The following is a 15,814-nucleotide window of genomic DNA, read 5'->3' on the forward strand; positions in this document are numbered from 1 at the left end:
GGGCTTTTAATCACGGAGAAACAGTCACAGTTCCATTACACCATAGCTTAAAAATCTAACTTTATTTTATCCTACTCATACCCTAAATTGCTTAATTTTTCTTTTTTGAGTAAAAATCATACTAACCAAAATAGCTGCAATCAGAAAAATTCTTGAGACACAGAAATACACAACCATTGTATCTAACTTGAAGTTGTATGGTACATCTGCTTTTATCCCCTTAGTGAATGAGGAACTATTTTCGCACTGCAAATCCACACAAGGGATCTTCTTTTAGTTCATTTTTACACAGGAAGGACAAAATTATGCTCAATCTTAACCAGAAATTACTCAGCACCAGTGCTGCAATACAAATAAATTTACAGAATAAAGCACACTTGATAACAAAGAGAATAACTTAGTGAGGGAAGATTTGAACCAGGAATGGTGTGAGACAGATGTTGACTGGGCTAGCAAGCAAACGGCACCAGTTAGTGTGGACATGAAATACCTTACAATGAACAACACAAGCCTCAGGGCCTCCAGCATATGCAAATAAAAAAGGGAATGTTGACAGGTCATCAGTCTGGAGCAGAGAGTCTTCCTGGGAAATAAGCAAAACTGGGTGCCCATCTGAAGTTCAAACGTATGTAGCATAGAATCATAGAATCATAGAATTGGCTGAGTTGGAAGGGACCTCAGAGATCATCAAGTCCAACCCTTGATCCACCACCGCTGCAGTTACCAGACCATGGCACTGAGTGCCACATCCAGTCTCTTTTTAAATATCTCCAGGGATGGAGAATCCACCACTTCCCGGGGCAGCCCATTCCAATGCTTGATCACCCTCTCAGTAAAGAAATTCTTTCTAATGTCCAACCTAAACCTCCCCTGGCACAACTTGCGACCGTGCCCTCTTGTCTTGCTGAGGGTTGCCTGGGAAAAGAGACCAATTCCCACCTGGCTACACCCTCCTTTCAGGGAGTTGTAGAGAGTGATGAGGTCTCCTCTGAGCCTCTTCTTCTCCAGGCTGAACAGCCCCAGCTCCCTCAGCCTCTCCTCACAGGATCTGTGCTGGAGTCCCTTCACCAGCCTGGTTGCCCTCCTTTGGACCTGCTCTAGGACCTCCATATCCTTCCTAAACTGAGGGGCCCAGAACTGGACACAGGACTCGAGCTGTGGCCTTACCTGCGCTGAGTAAAGGGGCAGAATCACTTCCTTGGATCTGCTGGCCATTCATTCATGTCCCCATTCTTCATGTCCCCATGACGAATGACAGGAGGAATTAGAGATCTTTCTGCAGTTGTAGGGCTCAATGGGATCACAGAGACAAGGTGGGACAACTCCTCCAACGTGACTGGTGTGCTGCCATGCACATACAAGCTCTTTAGGAAGGACAGGGATTGGGAAAAAGCTGTCCTTCATGCAAAAAGGTAGAGTAAATGGATAAAGATAGTCGTTTGGGATGGGCTAGTAGAGCAATGTGAATGCCATGGTGACTGGCCACTGATCCTTTCTGAGAAGGAGGTAGAATGAAGGCCTCTTCAGAAAACTGGAAGAAGATTAATGTTTGCAGGCCCTTGTCTTCATGGGGGACTTGAATCATTTCACTGTGTGCTGGAGAGACAACACAGCAGGGTACAAACAAACTCCAGGAGGTTTCTGGAGTGTTTTGAGGATAAATTTTTGCTACAGGCAATCTACAGGCTGACAAGGGGGGACACAATGTTGACCCTTGTATTTACAAACAAGGAAGAACCAGTCAGGGATGTAAAGTCAGCGGCATAAAGGTCAGGGTCAGCCTTGTCTGCAGCAACCTTGAAATTATCCTAAGTGTCCTAAGAGGGGGGAGAAAGGCTAAAAGCAGGACAATGATGGATTTCAAGAGTGGACTTGGGGTATTTTCATGGACCTTGTTGGAAGAATCCAGTATAATACTGGCCTACAGAGGAGGATCCATGAAAGTTTTATTTTTCATGGCTCACCTCCCCAGGATGGTCCACTCCAGTGACAAGGATGTCAGACAAAGCTAGCTGAAGGCTTACATGGATAAACATGGAGCTTCCCTGCCTAAATTCAAACATAAAAGGAAGGATACAAGATGTAGAAGCAAGGGTGGGGGACCAGGAGGAATAGAGAGACACTGTCCAAAAAAGTATGGGTAAGGTTAGGAAAGCCAAAATCTGTGTGGAGTTCAGTGTAGTGAGAGACATGAAGGTTTCTCGAAGTACATTAGCAGCAAAATCAAGTCAAGGGATAAGCAGGCTCACTACTGAGAACAGCAAGGGTTATGGGAGCAAAGAACATAAAAAAGGCCCAAGTACTCAATGCTTTCTTCAGCTCTGTCTTACAAAGAAACACTTGCTTCCAGCAATCAGAGGTACCTGTGACTCATAGTCTCAGAGGACGATCAGATCAGGGAACATTCAAACAAGGTTGTAAAGCACATGTTCATGGTACTTGATGTGACGCATCTATGAGTGCTGAGACAGGCTCAACAATCTTTGAAAGGTTATGGCTATCAAGGAGTTTCCTGAGGACTGGAAGAAAGCACATTGCTCCTATATTCAAGAAGGATCTGGGGAACTAGAGCAGTCAGTCTCACCTCAGTGACTAGGAAGGTGATGGACATAACAGACAAAATGATCACTGGGAGCAGTCATCATGAATTTACAACGAGGAAATGATGCTTAATCAACCTGACCACTTTACCAGATGAAATGACTAGTTCAGTGGGTGAGGGGAGAGAAGTGGACATTGTTTTTCTTTACTATAGTAAGCCTTTTAACACCACCTCCCATAAAATGCTGATAGACAGACTGATGAGGTACAGACTACATAAGTACAAGGTAAGGTGGACTTGAACCTGTCTGAACTAATGGGCTTAAAGAGTTGCAATCTGTGGCACAAAGAGTCTAATTGAAGGCCAGGCACCAGAAGAGTATCCTAGGGATGAACGACAGGCCCAATAATTTTTAAAATCTTCATCAGTGACCTGGACAATGGGACAGAGTAAACAGTAGCCAGTTTAACACAAAACTGAGGGCAGTGCTTGTTTCACCAGTTGTTTCTGCTGCCATTCAGAGGGACCTCAACAGGCTGGACAACTGCGCTAACAGGGACCTCAGGAGGCAAAGGGAAGTGCAAATTACTGTCCCTAGGGAGTAATAACCCCATGTACTAGCATAAGCTGGGGGCTGACCAGCTGGGAAAGAAATGTCAGAAAATGCCCTGGGAATCCTTGCAGACACCAGGTTGATCATGAGGCAGTAATGTGCCCCTGTGGCAAAGGCCAATGACAACCTGAACTGCACCAAGAAAAGCATTCCTAGTAGCAGGAGGGAGGTGATCTTTCTCCTCTTCAGAACTGGTAAGACATGTTGGTTCTGTGCTCCCCTCTGGGCTTCCCAGTAAAAGGGAGACATAGACATGCTGGACTAAGTAAAGGACCACAAAGACAGTGAAAGCACTGGAGCATACATAAAAAGGCTGGGAAAGTTGGAACTGTTCAGCCTGGAGAAGGGAAAGTTCAGGGCGATATTATCAAGATGTATAAATACCTGATTGAAGTCTATAAAGGCAGACAGACTCCTCTCAGTGGTGGCCAGTCACAGGACAAGGTGCAATGGGCACAAAAAACACCAGAAGAAATTCTAGTTATATGTGAGAAAAACACTTAATACTGTAGAAATGGATTAACATTGGACCAAGCTACCAAGACAGGCTGCAGCACCTCCATTCTTGGACATACTCAAACTCAAGTGGACACCATCCTGTGCAGCTTGCTTGAGTACAGGGCTGGACCTGCTAGAGCAGCAGGACTACACACTCTCCAGAAATGTCTGACAGTCTCAGACATTCAGAAATTCTGTTTGATTATGCTAATAATCTGCTAGAAGCCTGGTCAAAGAGAGTATAGAAAATCAACCCCATGACAATCAGTATAGCAGTTACAAGATAAAAATTAATTTCTGATCAAAATATCTATTAATATGCTTTTTCAAATGCTTATTAATGCTTAATCAAATGAGCTAACTACTAAGCACTCTGTAAGAGAGATACCTTCCTTCCTCTGCAGCAAGAAAAGGAAGTCAAGACCTAAGTAGAATTATACTCTCAAGCAAGCATGTAAAAGAAGAAGTAATAAAAAAAGGCAGACTGGATATTACAAACGTAATGACTGGCACTTAAAATATATGTGCCTTAATACACACCTGCATACGTGTAGGTATATATACACCTGTATGTACACAGGTATGTAGAAGTACATACATCTGCATGTAAAATACATAAATTATGTGGATGCATAAATGCACACGTACAAGTAGGATATTTGTAAATAAACGTAAGCACATATTGATAGAATGTCTTGATATTCTGTACATGGTAAACAATCGTCAACATAAATTTAGTAAGAAAGTCACCATCATCAACACTTATGAAAAAGACCACAATATTCTCTAAATTATACACCAAAATTGAAACATCTAGTAGGTCTTTTTTTTTCCCCCAATACTCCCACCATCCCCATAAACAAACACACCATGATACACTAAGAGCATTTAATTCCCATTAACAATGAAGTCATTAGGATGTTACTGAGAAAAAAACCCTCACCTGTCTCACCTTTCTGTAATCTAATGTCAAGACCAATGCAATGTGAAACCAAGAAATTTACAGAAAGTAAGCTACACTCATCAATCCCCAAAGAGCATGGTACAAAAAACAGTCAGGTTTCCCTCACATCAAAACATAAGAGCCTAACTAGATTATTTCCACCACTAAAGTAATACTAGAATAACTTAGGCAGCTTTGGCTTTAAACATTTCAAGGCTGATACTACATGAAGACACTGAAAACTTAACTGCAGCAAGACTCCAAGATTTGGTACTTGTACTAACAATAAGAATTTAGGATTCAAACTGTTGTTTATTTAGAGATAACTTTGGTGATCACATACGACATGAGTGTGAACTTAAGTTTCCTCCTATCCTGAGGATAACGTTTAAAAAAAAACAAACCATGATGTGCTGTACATAGCAATAGTTTAAGAGTAAACTGTGGCTTTCCCAGGATGCAAATGAAGTAGCTAAGGTCACTCCAGAAGCTACCTAACTGGGCTGTAAATGGAGTTAATGGCCATTACACTCACCATGTCAGGTGACGCTGTTGGCTTTGTTTCACCACCACAGTTCGGGTGAATATGCTGGGATTCAGTATGCCTCAGCTACCCTTGTTACCAAGGGAATATAAAAGGGTTTGGGGTAATTCAGGTAATCTCTAGGTTCCATTACCTGTAGTTTAGAAATACAGCACAATGACAGGCACTATGAATTATGGCTTCTCAAGGGAATGGCATAGATAGTGCAAATGGTTTACAGCACACAGCAAAGAATAACCTGAAAATCCCAGAGCAGCAAAATAAGGGCTGAGTAGAAATCTGACAGCCTCATAATTTACAGCATTGAAGTAAACAGCCATAGCAGGGACAACAACAACAACAACCAAAAAGAAAAAAAAATTACAAACAAAAGAACTACAACAACAGAAAAAAAGCAATATTGTGTTACCATAAAAAGTGGTCATAAATATAAAATATATATATATATAAAAAAAAAAATATATAAATATATTTGGATTATGAAGTCCTGGTACACACTCCCAGTAAGAATACAGGGAGAAGGTATTCTGATTTACATTACAATATATTTTAATATATTAGCAAGCAGTTCAGTATTTCCTATATACCTGTGACAACAAGGGTCAAGTCTGAGTGATTCACTCAAACCTCTACCGTGTCATGTTCAGAGCTTGGCATCTTACCAAAGTTAGATACGGACTACTGCATGCTTAGCAGTAAACACCAAGTTCTAAATAATGACACTAAGCATAATTTTAAAACAAAAAAGACCGAATAAAACACTGGATTTAACCTTCAGAAACAAAACCAGCAAGATCTAACATTCTTCAAGACAACAAAAACTGTAAGGCTACCAGGAACTCTAAACAACCAGAAAATCCATACTGAATGCAAACACACAAAATTTAACAAGGAAATGTATTCCATAGCTACTTCAGGTATTTGAAACTAAACTCAGTGATATGAAGAGTGCTTTGCAACAACAGAGTCAACAAAGAAAGATGTTGGCTTCTTGAAGACACTGTTCAGGATGTATCCTGAAAATATTGCCCATTCACTGGTCTAAGAAAATTTATCCTCCACACCTCAGAAATATTTGACAGACTTTTACTGACAGCAGGCAGGATTTTCAAAAACACCTGATAGTCTGTAGGACCAGAGTTAGACTAGAGTGCTTCTCTTCAGAATTTTCATCGCTGATAATTTTCTGTAAAATACTTCATCTTAAAGAAAATTATTCTCCGAGCATCCACAGACATACTGACTTTCAAACCAAAAAAAGTTCTTGATAACAAACAGATAATGCAGAACAGAGCAAGAAGCTACAACTGCACAAGAAACAGAGCACCAGTGCAGTCACAGACCCTTAAAGATTTTCCTTTCCAATTCATTTCAGCATCTACTGTAAAAATTTCAGATAATACTACCAAAATGTCAGCTGTAGGAGTATTTTTCTGGATCGGTCTATATTGCATAAGGAAGAAGGCACCAAATGAAATAAGACAGTTTTCTTCCTTCTTCCTCCACGGCTTGTTTGTAATAATCACAACTACACTCCTATTCCGTTTCCAAAAAGGGGGTTGGGTGAGGAAGACAGACAGGCAGGAGAGGGAGACAGAGTGGTGGGGAGATCAGAAAGACATCTGCAAATCTGTCTTTTTTCAGCTCCAAAAGTTTGAAATTGAAGATGGGAAACTGGAAATAGTAAGGAAGATGGGGTATATTCCACACTACTTAATTTTCTGCCAGCATTAAAAGACAACTGAGTATTCAAAGTGATACTTTTATAAGACTAAGTTTTAAACAAGGACACCATAAAAAAACCAACCAACCAAACAAACAAAAAAAGACAAGCCAAATGCTACAATCAGAATACCAGTACCGTTCTAAGGTCTTGGCCTAAGAAGATAAGAACATGTAAAGACTTTATTGTCTCCTCAGTTTTTTCCTATAATTCTGGAGTTGTCGCTTTCTTAAGTAAGCAGGAATTTGTTTAGGAGTTCTGGTTACTTTTGTTATTTTGCCTTTTTCTTTTTCACTAAGAAACAACAGAAAAAATAGTTTTATCTATGCACTGACACCTAGGGAAGATAAGGAGAAGCTTCAGGAGTCTCTGCTATGAAAAATAGAGAATATTTGAACTTCTTAGTCTGCACTGATAATTACTGAACCAGTAAAATACACAGATAGTTTTAATTTATAAAAACTATCTGATAAACCTCTTTTCATAACAAAAACATTTAGCCAGAACTTTTATACAAAGACAGCTCATTAAGAAAGATTAGCAGATGCTATATTAATTATACTAATCAAATACATACATATATAATCTGTCAAGTATAACTCAAATGCTAGTGACATAGAAAATACCATCACTCATCACAATACTATTTAAGTCTCTAGGAAGGAAAACGTTTAGACACACAGAAGAACATACATGATCCGTTTGCCAAACTCTTTTCCATTAATTTCTAAGGTTGATTCTATGGAAAAACATATAAAAAAAGACTTCCAACACTTTAAAATAAGTACGTTGTCCACCTTTCAGTTGCCTCAAGTTGAGACCTTATGTTCCAAAAAGGTACTTATTCTAATTTTAAACAAGATGTCCATGACAAATTCTAGGATGCTGTTCTGCAATGAACAGCAAAAGGCACTTTCAGAAATTTTAAGTTCAATGATTTGGAAAACTCAGCCTGCAATATCCTAAAATGCAACCAACAAGTAGTAACCTTGCAAACTTTGATTGCTTGACTTTAAAAAAATGCCTTCTTTGAAAATACATATACTTGAGAATAATTTCAGAAGATAAAAAAAACTATTAGTCCATTGATTAATTAAACAAATTCTAGTGATTGCCTTCTCAGTACAATTTCTCATTAACTTACCTATTTTTGACTTTTTAAAACTTTAGAAACTTTAAATATGAAATAATTAAGAAAAGAGTTTTCCTGCAAAGATTTCAACAAATAGTAGGATGATAATTTAGGTCAAAGGAATAAAATAATCATATTTCTATTCATTCCCCCAAAATACTTAGACACTGACTCCCTATAGTAAAATTGTTTCTGTTTGGAAAGCAAAAAGGAGTGCCCATATCTATGATTTCTGAATCCTAACTGTAGCTTTTCAGGCATAAACACAGCTTAGGGGGATACTGAAGGGAATATAATTCGTCTACTCTAAAAGTGATAAATACCGTATATGCCTCTAAAACTAAGAAGTGAAAAATGGACAATTTCCTGACAATCCACTTAGTTAACAATTGTCTTCTGCGTTACTTACATTTTGAAGAATTCAGTAGTCCAGCCAATTCATGCTATTCACTCAATCCTTCATGTCTTTTTACAGCTTAAACACGCAGCAATAATCTCACAAATTCAGTGTAAAGAAATGGCGTGTGAGACCAAAAGATCAAGCTTAAGTTGCTGCACAGTAAAACTTTAGCAAAAGACTATACAGACTTTTTACTGACTCATCAGATTTTATTCTAATTAAAGAGTTCAAGTTAGGCTTAAAGCTCTCCCAAGTTTAGGACACTTAGCCTCTCCAATTAAATGTCTGTATCACTGATAATATTGGTATTTTGTTACTTCCACTGGTAGTTCTCGGATCCAGTGCTAATTAGAGAAGTGTAATTTTTAGTCAGAAACTGATAATAATGAACTAAAAGTCAAAATATGTCAGACTCTACATAAATTGATATCTACTATTATACTTGTGGCACAGAATGGTATGGAATGGAAATGCAATGTTGAAAAAAAAACACTTCTAGTGCTATATATATATCTTTGTAAACGGGAAGATTTAGACTTAAAAGCAATGAAATAATGAAATACTTACTTAGTTCTGATCACATCACAATCCCTTCTGGAGAGTTCTTTCTGCTTCACAGCTACCTCAGATGACAAGTCACTGCATATACTGCGCAACTCTTCCATTTGTTCTCTTGCCTCTGCCAAACCAGCTTCCAAAAGCTAAAAAGGAAGGATTTGAAAAGTATTACACAAAAAGTATAAGCAAGAGTTAAAATCTACTATATGTGCTATCTGTATTTAGACATATGGATGTGCACATACACGCATGTATATATTCACTCTGGTCTATGGGAACATACACATCTATGGATATGAAAAAATCCCAGTTCCCTCAGCTTCTCCTCACTGGGATTCTTCTCCAGACCCCAAAACTGAACACAGGGCTTGAGGTGTGGCCTCGTAAGTTCCAAGTATGGGAGCACAATCACTTCACCTCTCCCGCTGGCCATGATATTCCTGATACAAGCCAGGATGCTGTTGGCCTCGGCCACATGGTGGCTCATATTCAGCTGGCTGTCAACCAGCACCCCCAGGTCCTTTTTCACTGGGCAGCTTTCCAGCCACTCTTCCCCAAGCCTGCAGTAATGTCTGGGGATGCTGTGACTAAAACACACAGCCCAGCACTTGGCCTTGGCCCATTGATCCAACCAGTTTAGGTCTCTCTGTAGACCCTTCCTACCCTTGAGCTGATCAACACTCCCAGCCCACCTTGGTTTCATCTGCCAACATGCTGAGGAAGCACTCAATCACCTCATCTAGACAGCTGACAAAAATTTCTGTAAATAAATCCTGTATGCCTTTACTGCACAACATATTACAGAGTTGCAGAGGTTTTTCATGGTAGAGATTTTAAAAAGTCTGGTCTTACCAATGATTAAGTTCCCATAATCCATTGCAGGGCACAATACAGAGAAGAGGTTAAAAATTATTTTGTCAAAAATACTTTAGTTATACAATTGAAGAATTTAAAAACAAAAAAAATATCTTTCTGAACTTCGCCCCACTTGTGACATACATGACTTCAGATTTTGATTTCAACTAACACCTCCACTTGATTTTACCACCAATTAAAGCTGTTAGTTTGACATACATTCCATTGTCTACATCTGAAGCCTTTTGTGACTGTCCAGGTTTGGAAAAATAGACATTCTTATCATTATTAGGCAATGTCTTGAGTAATGTCCAACAAAAAAGTAACAAGAAAACTAAACACATAGTTCATTCTTAAATATGGAGACACACCCATAAAGCACCTTACCAGAGGTCTTTTCCTGTTATCTGACTCACTTGGATTTTGGCTAACATGACAAATCACTAAAGAAATGTTCCTTAAATTGACAAACTAGAAACAGAACCTTTTTTTCTCCTCAGTCTGAAAAGGTCGAATTTTATACTCCAATTCAGTTTACCATAGGTCTGGAAAAATAGTGCTTAAAAGTCAAAAGTGACACTTTTCTGCAGAGAAAAACAGTTTAAAGACTGGGAGAAAAATGAGCTAGTAACACTTAGCTCAGTCTCTGAACAGAAGGCTACTTTTCCAAAACAAATTTTTTTATTTAGACACAGCATTTCTGTAATTTATAACCCATTTTAAAAGTAATGTTGAGGTAGCTTACATTGGTAAAGTTTAATTTTATCTTCCCACAGATGCAGGAGAATAACATAAATAGTGTCTGTATAAAACAACATCTACAGTGTTGTTAAATATACTGCTCATTACTGAAAAATATGTACAAAAATGGATGCCCCAAACTCAAGGCTGAGAGGCAGAACTGACTTTTAGAAGGGAATATAATTTCTGAATTCAAATTATTTTTACCTATAACGACTTTTACAAATACTTGAGAACAATATAAATCCATTACTGAATTTGCTCATAAATTATTTTTAAAAGCATTTCAGAGACAATTATGTTGGGGTGTATATAACAGCACATCACTTGCAGCCCAATATTGTGCAGTGTTATAATGTTTGGTTTGGCTTCTTATACTTCTTTATTTTTTGTAAGCATCCTGTTCAGAGCTAATCTGCCATTCAATACTGATTCCCGAACGTCAAGTGACAGAAATGGGTAATGTCAGGAACAGAGGGAAGAACTAGTTCAAAACGAAACTTCGATTTTCAAGCAAATGTTTTTAGGAAGATTAAATGTAAATCACTAATGAACTACAAAAAATAGCCTTTTACAAATTAATATTTTAAAAGTATTTAAAAAAAAAAAATAAAGATAAGGCAATATATTACTACTTTCTAGAGGTCAAATGTAACATTTGCCTCTTTCAGACAGAATTTAAATATGCTTTCTCAATCCCTGCAATAGCTTTATGCTATAACCAATTTCATTCTATCCACTAAAAAAAATATGTATTCTCTAGTCTAACATCACAGAAGGGGAAGGGTGCTGAGCATTGGACCTATGCACATATGCAGGCTAGCAGGGACCTGGGAAGGTCTCCAGTCACAATCCCTGCCTAAGCCTGTTCAGCCAGGGAATCTGACCAGGCTGCTCAGGGCTTTTCAAAGTCAGGGGTTGAAATCTCCTCAGGAGAGAGGTGACTCAATCAACCTCCACAGGCCACAACAGCCCCACTGAGCTGTCCTGGGGAAAAGGCTTATCCTTATCTTCAGCCTCAGCTTTTCCTCTTTCAGCTTGCACTGCCTCTCAATTTTCTGCCATGCAAAGCTGTGAAGAGCCTGGCTGCACTATTTCCATCCCTCCCTGTTGGTGCCGGAGATAATGCTGGATGACAGCCCCAGCCCCATAGCCATTCCTTCTCCTGGTTGAATCAGCCTGTCCCACAGCTGCTCCTCATGAGGCAGTCTCCAGCCTCACCATCTTCACCCTCAGCCATTTTATTGATTTCTTTCTTATACTGCACTCAAAAATGCTGCAGTAACCTAGACACTGTCGCCTGGTTCTCATGGCCATGCCTTGTTTATGCCTCTCCAGGTGCTGCTGGCTGTCATTGCTGCCTGGGTGCACAGGGCTGGGTCCCGTGTAGGTTTTCTCTCAACCAGTGCCCAGGCCTGTCCCCCAGAAAAAATCCCCAGTCTCTGTATGGCTGCAGGGCTCTGCCTTCCCAGGGAAAGTCTCATAATTTGTCTTGGCTAAGGTTCATGTTAGCCCATTTCTGTCAAGCCTGGATGGCAGCAGAGTCCTCAAACATATCCATTTCCCTCCCCATTTGGGGCTGTCTGGAAATTGAACAAGGATGCCCACTGTTCCCTCTTCCAGGTCATTAAAAAAGGTTTTAAACAAGAGATGTACAGGATAGATCCTGCAGTAAACCACTGAACACTAGCCTACAGACAAGAGCAAAGCCTATTAACCACAGCTCTCTAAATCCATACATCCAAATAGTTCTTTTAAACGTGTTGCTGTCCACCTGTACAGTTGTAACATCCTATCTGGGGTGGAAAAATACAGCAAGGAAGCATCAAAAATCTTGATAAAGCCAATCACATCCAAGCTCTTTTCTTGTCCAGAGACATAATTCTACCACAAAAGACCATTAGATTTCTCAGGAGCAATTTACCCTTGGTAAATTTTCTAGTTACTTTCTCAATTAGGAAAATTGCCTCCTAGATGACTTTCTTTTTGACTTTCCCAGGGACTGAAGTGAGGGAAATCAGCCTTTGTTCTTAAGATTATCCTTTTCAATAGAGACCTCCCCTGATCTCTACTATTTTTAAAAGATGACAGCAACAGCCTGACAGTGTCATTAGCCAAAACTTTAAGCACCCTTAGACACAGTTTATCTGGATGCGTAACTAGTCAAGTTCTATCAGATATGCCCCAATTCCACCCTCTGAAGTACTTCTTGAGCTCTGCCTCTACGCACAAAGACCTGGAGGAATCCTGCTGGAGAAGACAAAGGCAAAGATGATATTCAGTACTTCTTCTGTATCTATTACCTACTGTCACTAATTCATTTTTTCTCTTCAGAAACAAGCCACTTTTCTCTTTGTTCAGTGACTTACTACTGTAAGCAGTGCAAGAAACTCTTCTTACACCTGTCACCACTTGCAAGTCTCAACTACCACCAACCCTGAGTGCCCAGACATTTCCAAACTCCTCCTTCGTAGCTTTCACTCCTTCCACTTCCTGAATACTGCCTTCTACCCCTGCCCTGCACTGGAGTTTAGTGATTAATTCTGTTTAGACAAGTTGATCTTGTGGATGATACAAGTTGGATAAATCACCCACTTGTCTTTCTGAGTATCAAGGTGGGCTTAGGCTTGGAGGAAATTCTCTTTATTAGTTCTCCTAAGCTCTACTACCCTCCAGTGCTGCTTCTCACAGGATTCCACCTACCAGTTCCCCGAACAACCTGAAAAGTAAGTCTCCCTCTTAATTACAGGTCTGTACTGCATTAGTTTCCTTTCTTTGTGTCAGGATCTTGGTTGTCATGATTTTATTGTCACTATAGCCAAGGCTGCCATTAGTATTTCCTTAATAAGTTACTCATTTTTTTGAGAAAAACAGACCCTGAAGTGTGTCACTCCTAGTTGGCTCAGTGAATATACACCCCATGAAGTTATCTTTTTCACACTCTAAGCACCCTAATGACCTCCTTGTGACCCATCTTTCAAACACCAACACTACTTATTCTCATCCCTAAAACAATATGGCTAAAACAGACTTCTCTTTCAGGAAATCTTAGTTATAATTATTCTGTTTTCATTGAAAGTAACAATGGGTAAGATGATTTTCAGTAATTTATCCAATGTTACAAGCACTGTATTTGACAACTTGAAAATTATTAAATCAGTTTAGAACACACTATATTTTCCCCCAGTTATCAAAAAGCGCATTTGTTGTCCTGGGAATTCTATAATCCTTTCATCATAACCACTCCAAAGGGCTCAATTTGCCAGAACTTTTCTTCCCATGTCAACAGATCTGAATGAAGTGCTTTACAAAGGGCTTCCATCAACACAGCAATCAGAAATGTCATCAAAATCTCTGAATTGATAGTGGAGGAAAAAAACCTTTCTGGTCAAGATTTGGATAAGGCAGTTATTGCATTGAATGTACCTGAAGGTTATGTACTTTAATAGTGTAAAAAAGCACAGTACTGTGAGTGTTCATTAGGCATGTAAACAAAAAGAATAAAAGAACACACTAACTAGAAACACATAAACACAGCCATCAAACACTGTGGCAGAGTGTTTGTGGTTTATATTTCACAAGAATTTATAAAGAACTTGCCGATTTTCACCAGGAAGCAAGGCAAAGTACCATTTAAGTAGAAGTTACAATATTCTTTACAAGTATTCTATTATTTCCTTTTTCATTTTATCATAAGCAGTGAGAATAACTTTAATATATTGCATACAATAATAAGGTCCCTCACAGAATGGAGCCCTGAGGAGGCTAGAACACATTTTATTCAAAACGGCTGTTAAAAAGTTTTAAAGTGTTCTTTGAAAACAACAAATATCAGGTCTACTGCAACGTTACAGGTAAGGAGATTAGACATTGGAAAAAAAATGTGAATGATAATATTTTGTGCTTTCATCATTTCACATACATGTATTTTATCTTAAAATACAGTATCTTTTCTTTTTTAATGATTGCATTCTAAGATTGCTATTTGAAGTCAGATTCCGGCTTTGCAACATCAATTTTTAAAAAGCTGTGGGTCTTAAGTGAAGAAATGTAAATGAATGCAAGTCCCCACTGGTAGATTTGAATATATAACTTATTATTTAAAGAAAATAACTTGTAGTGCAAATATCCAGAGAAGTTAATTCTGAAATAACATCCTTAGTCCATTCCACTTTGTACCTTTATTTGGGCATCATTGCCAGATTTTTCTATTTTCCATTGTGCCTCCTGCTTCCTCAGTTTCTCCAGGTCATTTAGCAGGTCAGCACAGCATGTATTTAATCTCTTATTTTCCTCCTCCAGGCTTTTTATAACCAGTCTGTTTTGCTCTTCCCTCTTCTGTGCACACTCCTCAGTGTCCTGTAGAACAGTACCACAAGGGCCGATAAACAAAAAAAAGTGATAACTAATCAGCAAATATAAACTGTGCAGTTTTACTCTCACAGCAGCTTCTTCTATATTTGATGGCCAAGGTCACCTGTGTACTTTTATTGGCCTCTTTCATGCAGGTGGAAGGGTCATATTTTTTAGCTGGATGACAGCTTTGATGAGTACACATTTGCAAAGAGCCCATTAATTGATCAAGCTGCCTTTGATGCTGTCCCCAGCTATTTTTGAGACCCACACAGACATATCCTCCCAGACCTCGGCTTTATCAATTAATAATGCCAGTCCCATCAGAATCTAATTACAAGAAGCCACATCTTCACACTCCTACTTTCTTTGCTCCATTTCCATCATTAACTATTTATCTGAAAGTTATAAAGCTTGGATTCTTGGCTTTAAAGCATCTTTCTCAGAGTTGGTATGTGAGAAAACAGTAAGGTACAGCAAGGCCTAAGGCAATTTTTTCTCCAAGCTTGTCACTTTCTGTGCCACAAAGTCTGACACTGCTTAAAGAACTACTTCAAAGCTGCAGTCTTATGAAACTATGTACAAGTCAATATACCTTAAGTTCTTGCCTTTTATCTTTAAATTTCTGGTTCAAGCTACTGAATTCATTCTTCAAACGGGCATTTTCCTCATCCACAGCATTTTTTCTCTGTATTAAGTTGCTTATCTCCTGCTGCTGTCCTGTGAGTCTCTATTTAAATTAAAAATGTTACAGAAAAAAAGCAATTGTTAAAGAACATGCATGTACTGAATTTTAGACCTGTTCATTTTAGACCTACGCAATGTAAGAATCCAGTGTATGTAGTTCTACAGCATTATTCCAATTTTACTAGTACTCTAAGAAAACTCAAACCTTTATGAATACATGACACA

General features: G+C 38.8%; 1 protein-coding gene across 2 annotated transcripts in view; it reads right to left on the reverse strand.

Moving 5' to 3' along the window:
- The window catches only part of CNTLN (centlein), a 187,485-nt gene that overhangs the window by 129,105 nt on the left and 42,566 nt on the right, over positions 1-15,814 (reverse strand). For both annotated transcript variants that reach the window (XM_071730388.1, XM_071730387.1), the window contains exons 5-7: positions 15,498-15,632; positions 14,729-14,908; positions 8,963-9,096 (exon numbers count right to left, since the gene is read on the reverse strand). In XM_071730388.1, coding sequence (XP_071586489.1) covers positions 8,963-9,096; positions 14,729-14,908; positions 15,498-15,632 — 449 coding nt within the window. The remainder of the gene's footprint in view (positions 1-8,962; positions 9,097-14,728; positions 14,909-15,497; positions 15,633-15,814) is intronic.

This window comes from Heliangelus exortis, chromosome Z (genome assembly GCF_036169615.1).
Source record: "Heliangelus exortis chromosome Z, bHelExo1.hap1, whole genome shotgun sequence".
In the NCBI taxonomy this organism is placed as follows: domain Eukaryota; kingdom Metazoa; phylum Chordata; class Aves; order Apodiformes; family Trochilidae; genus Heliangelus; species Heliangelus exortis.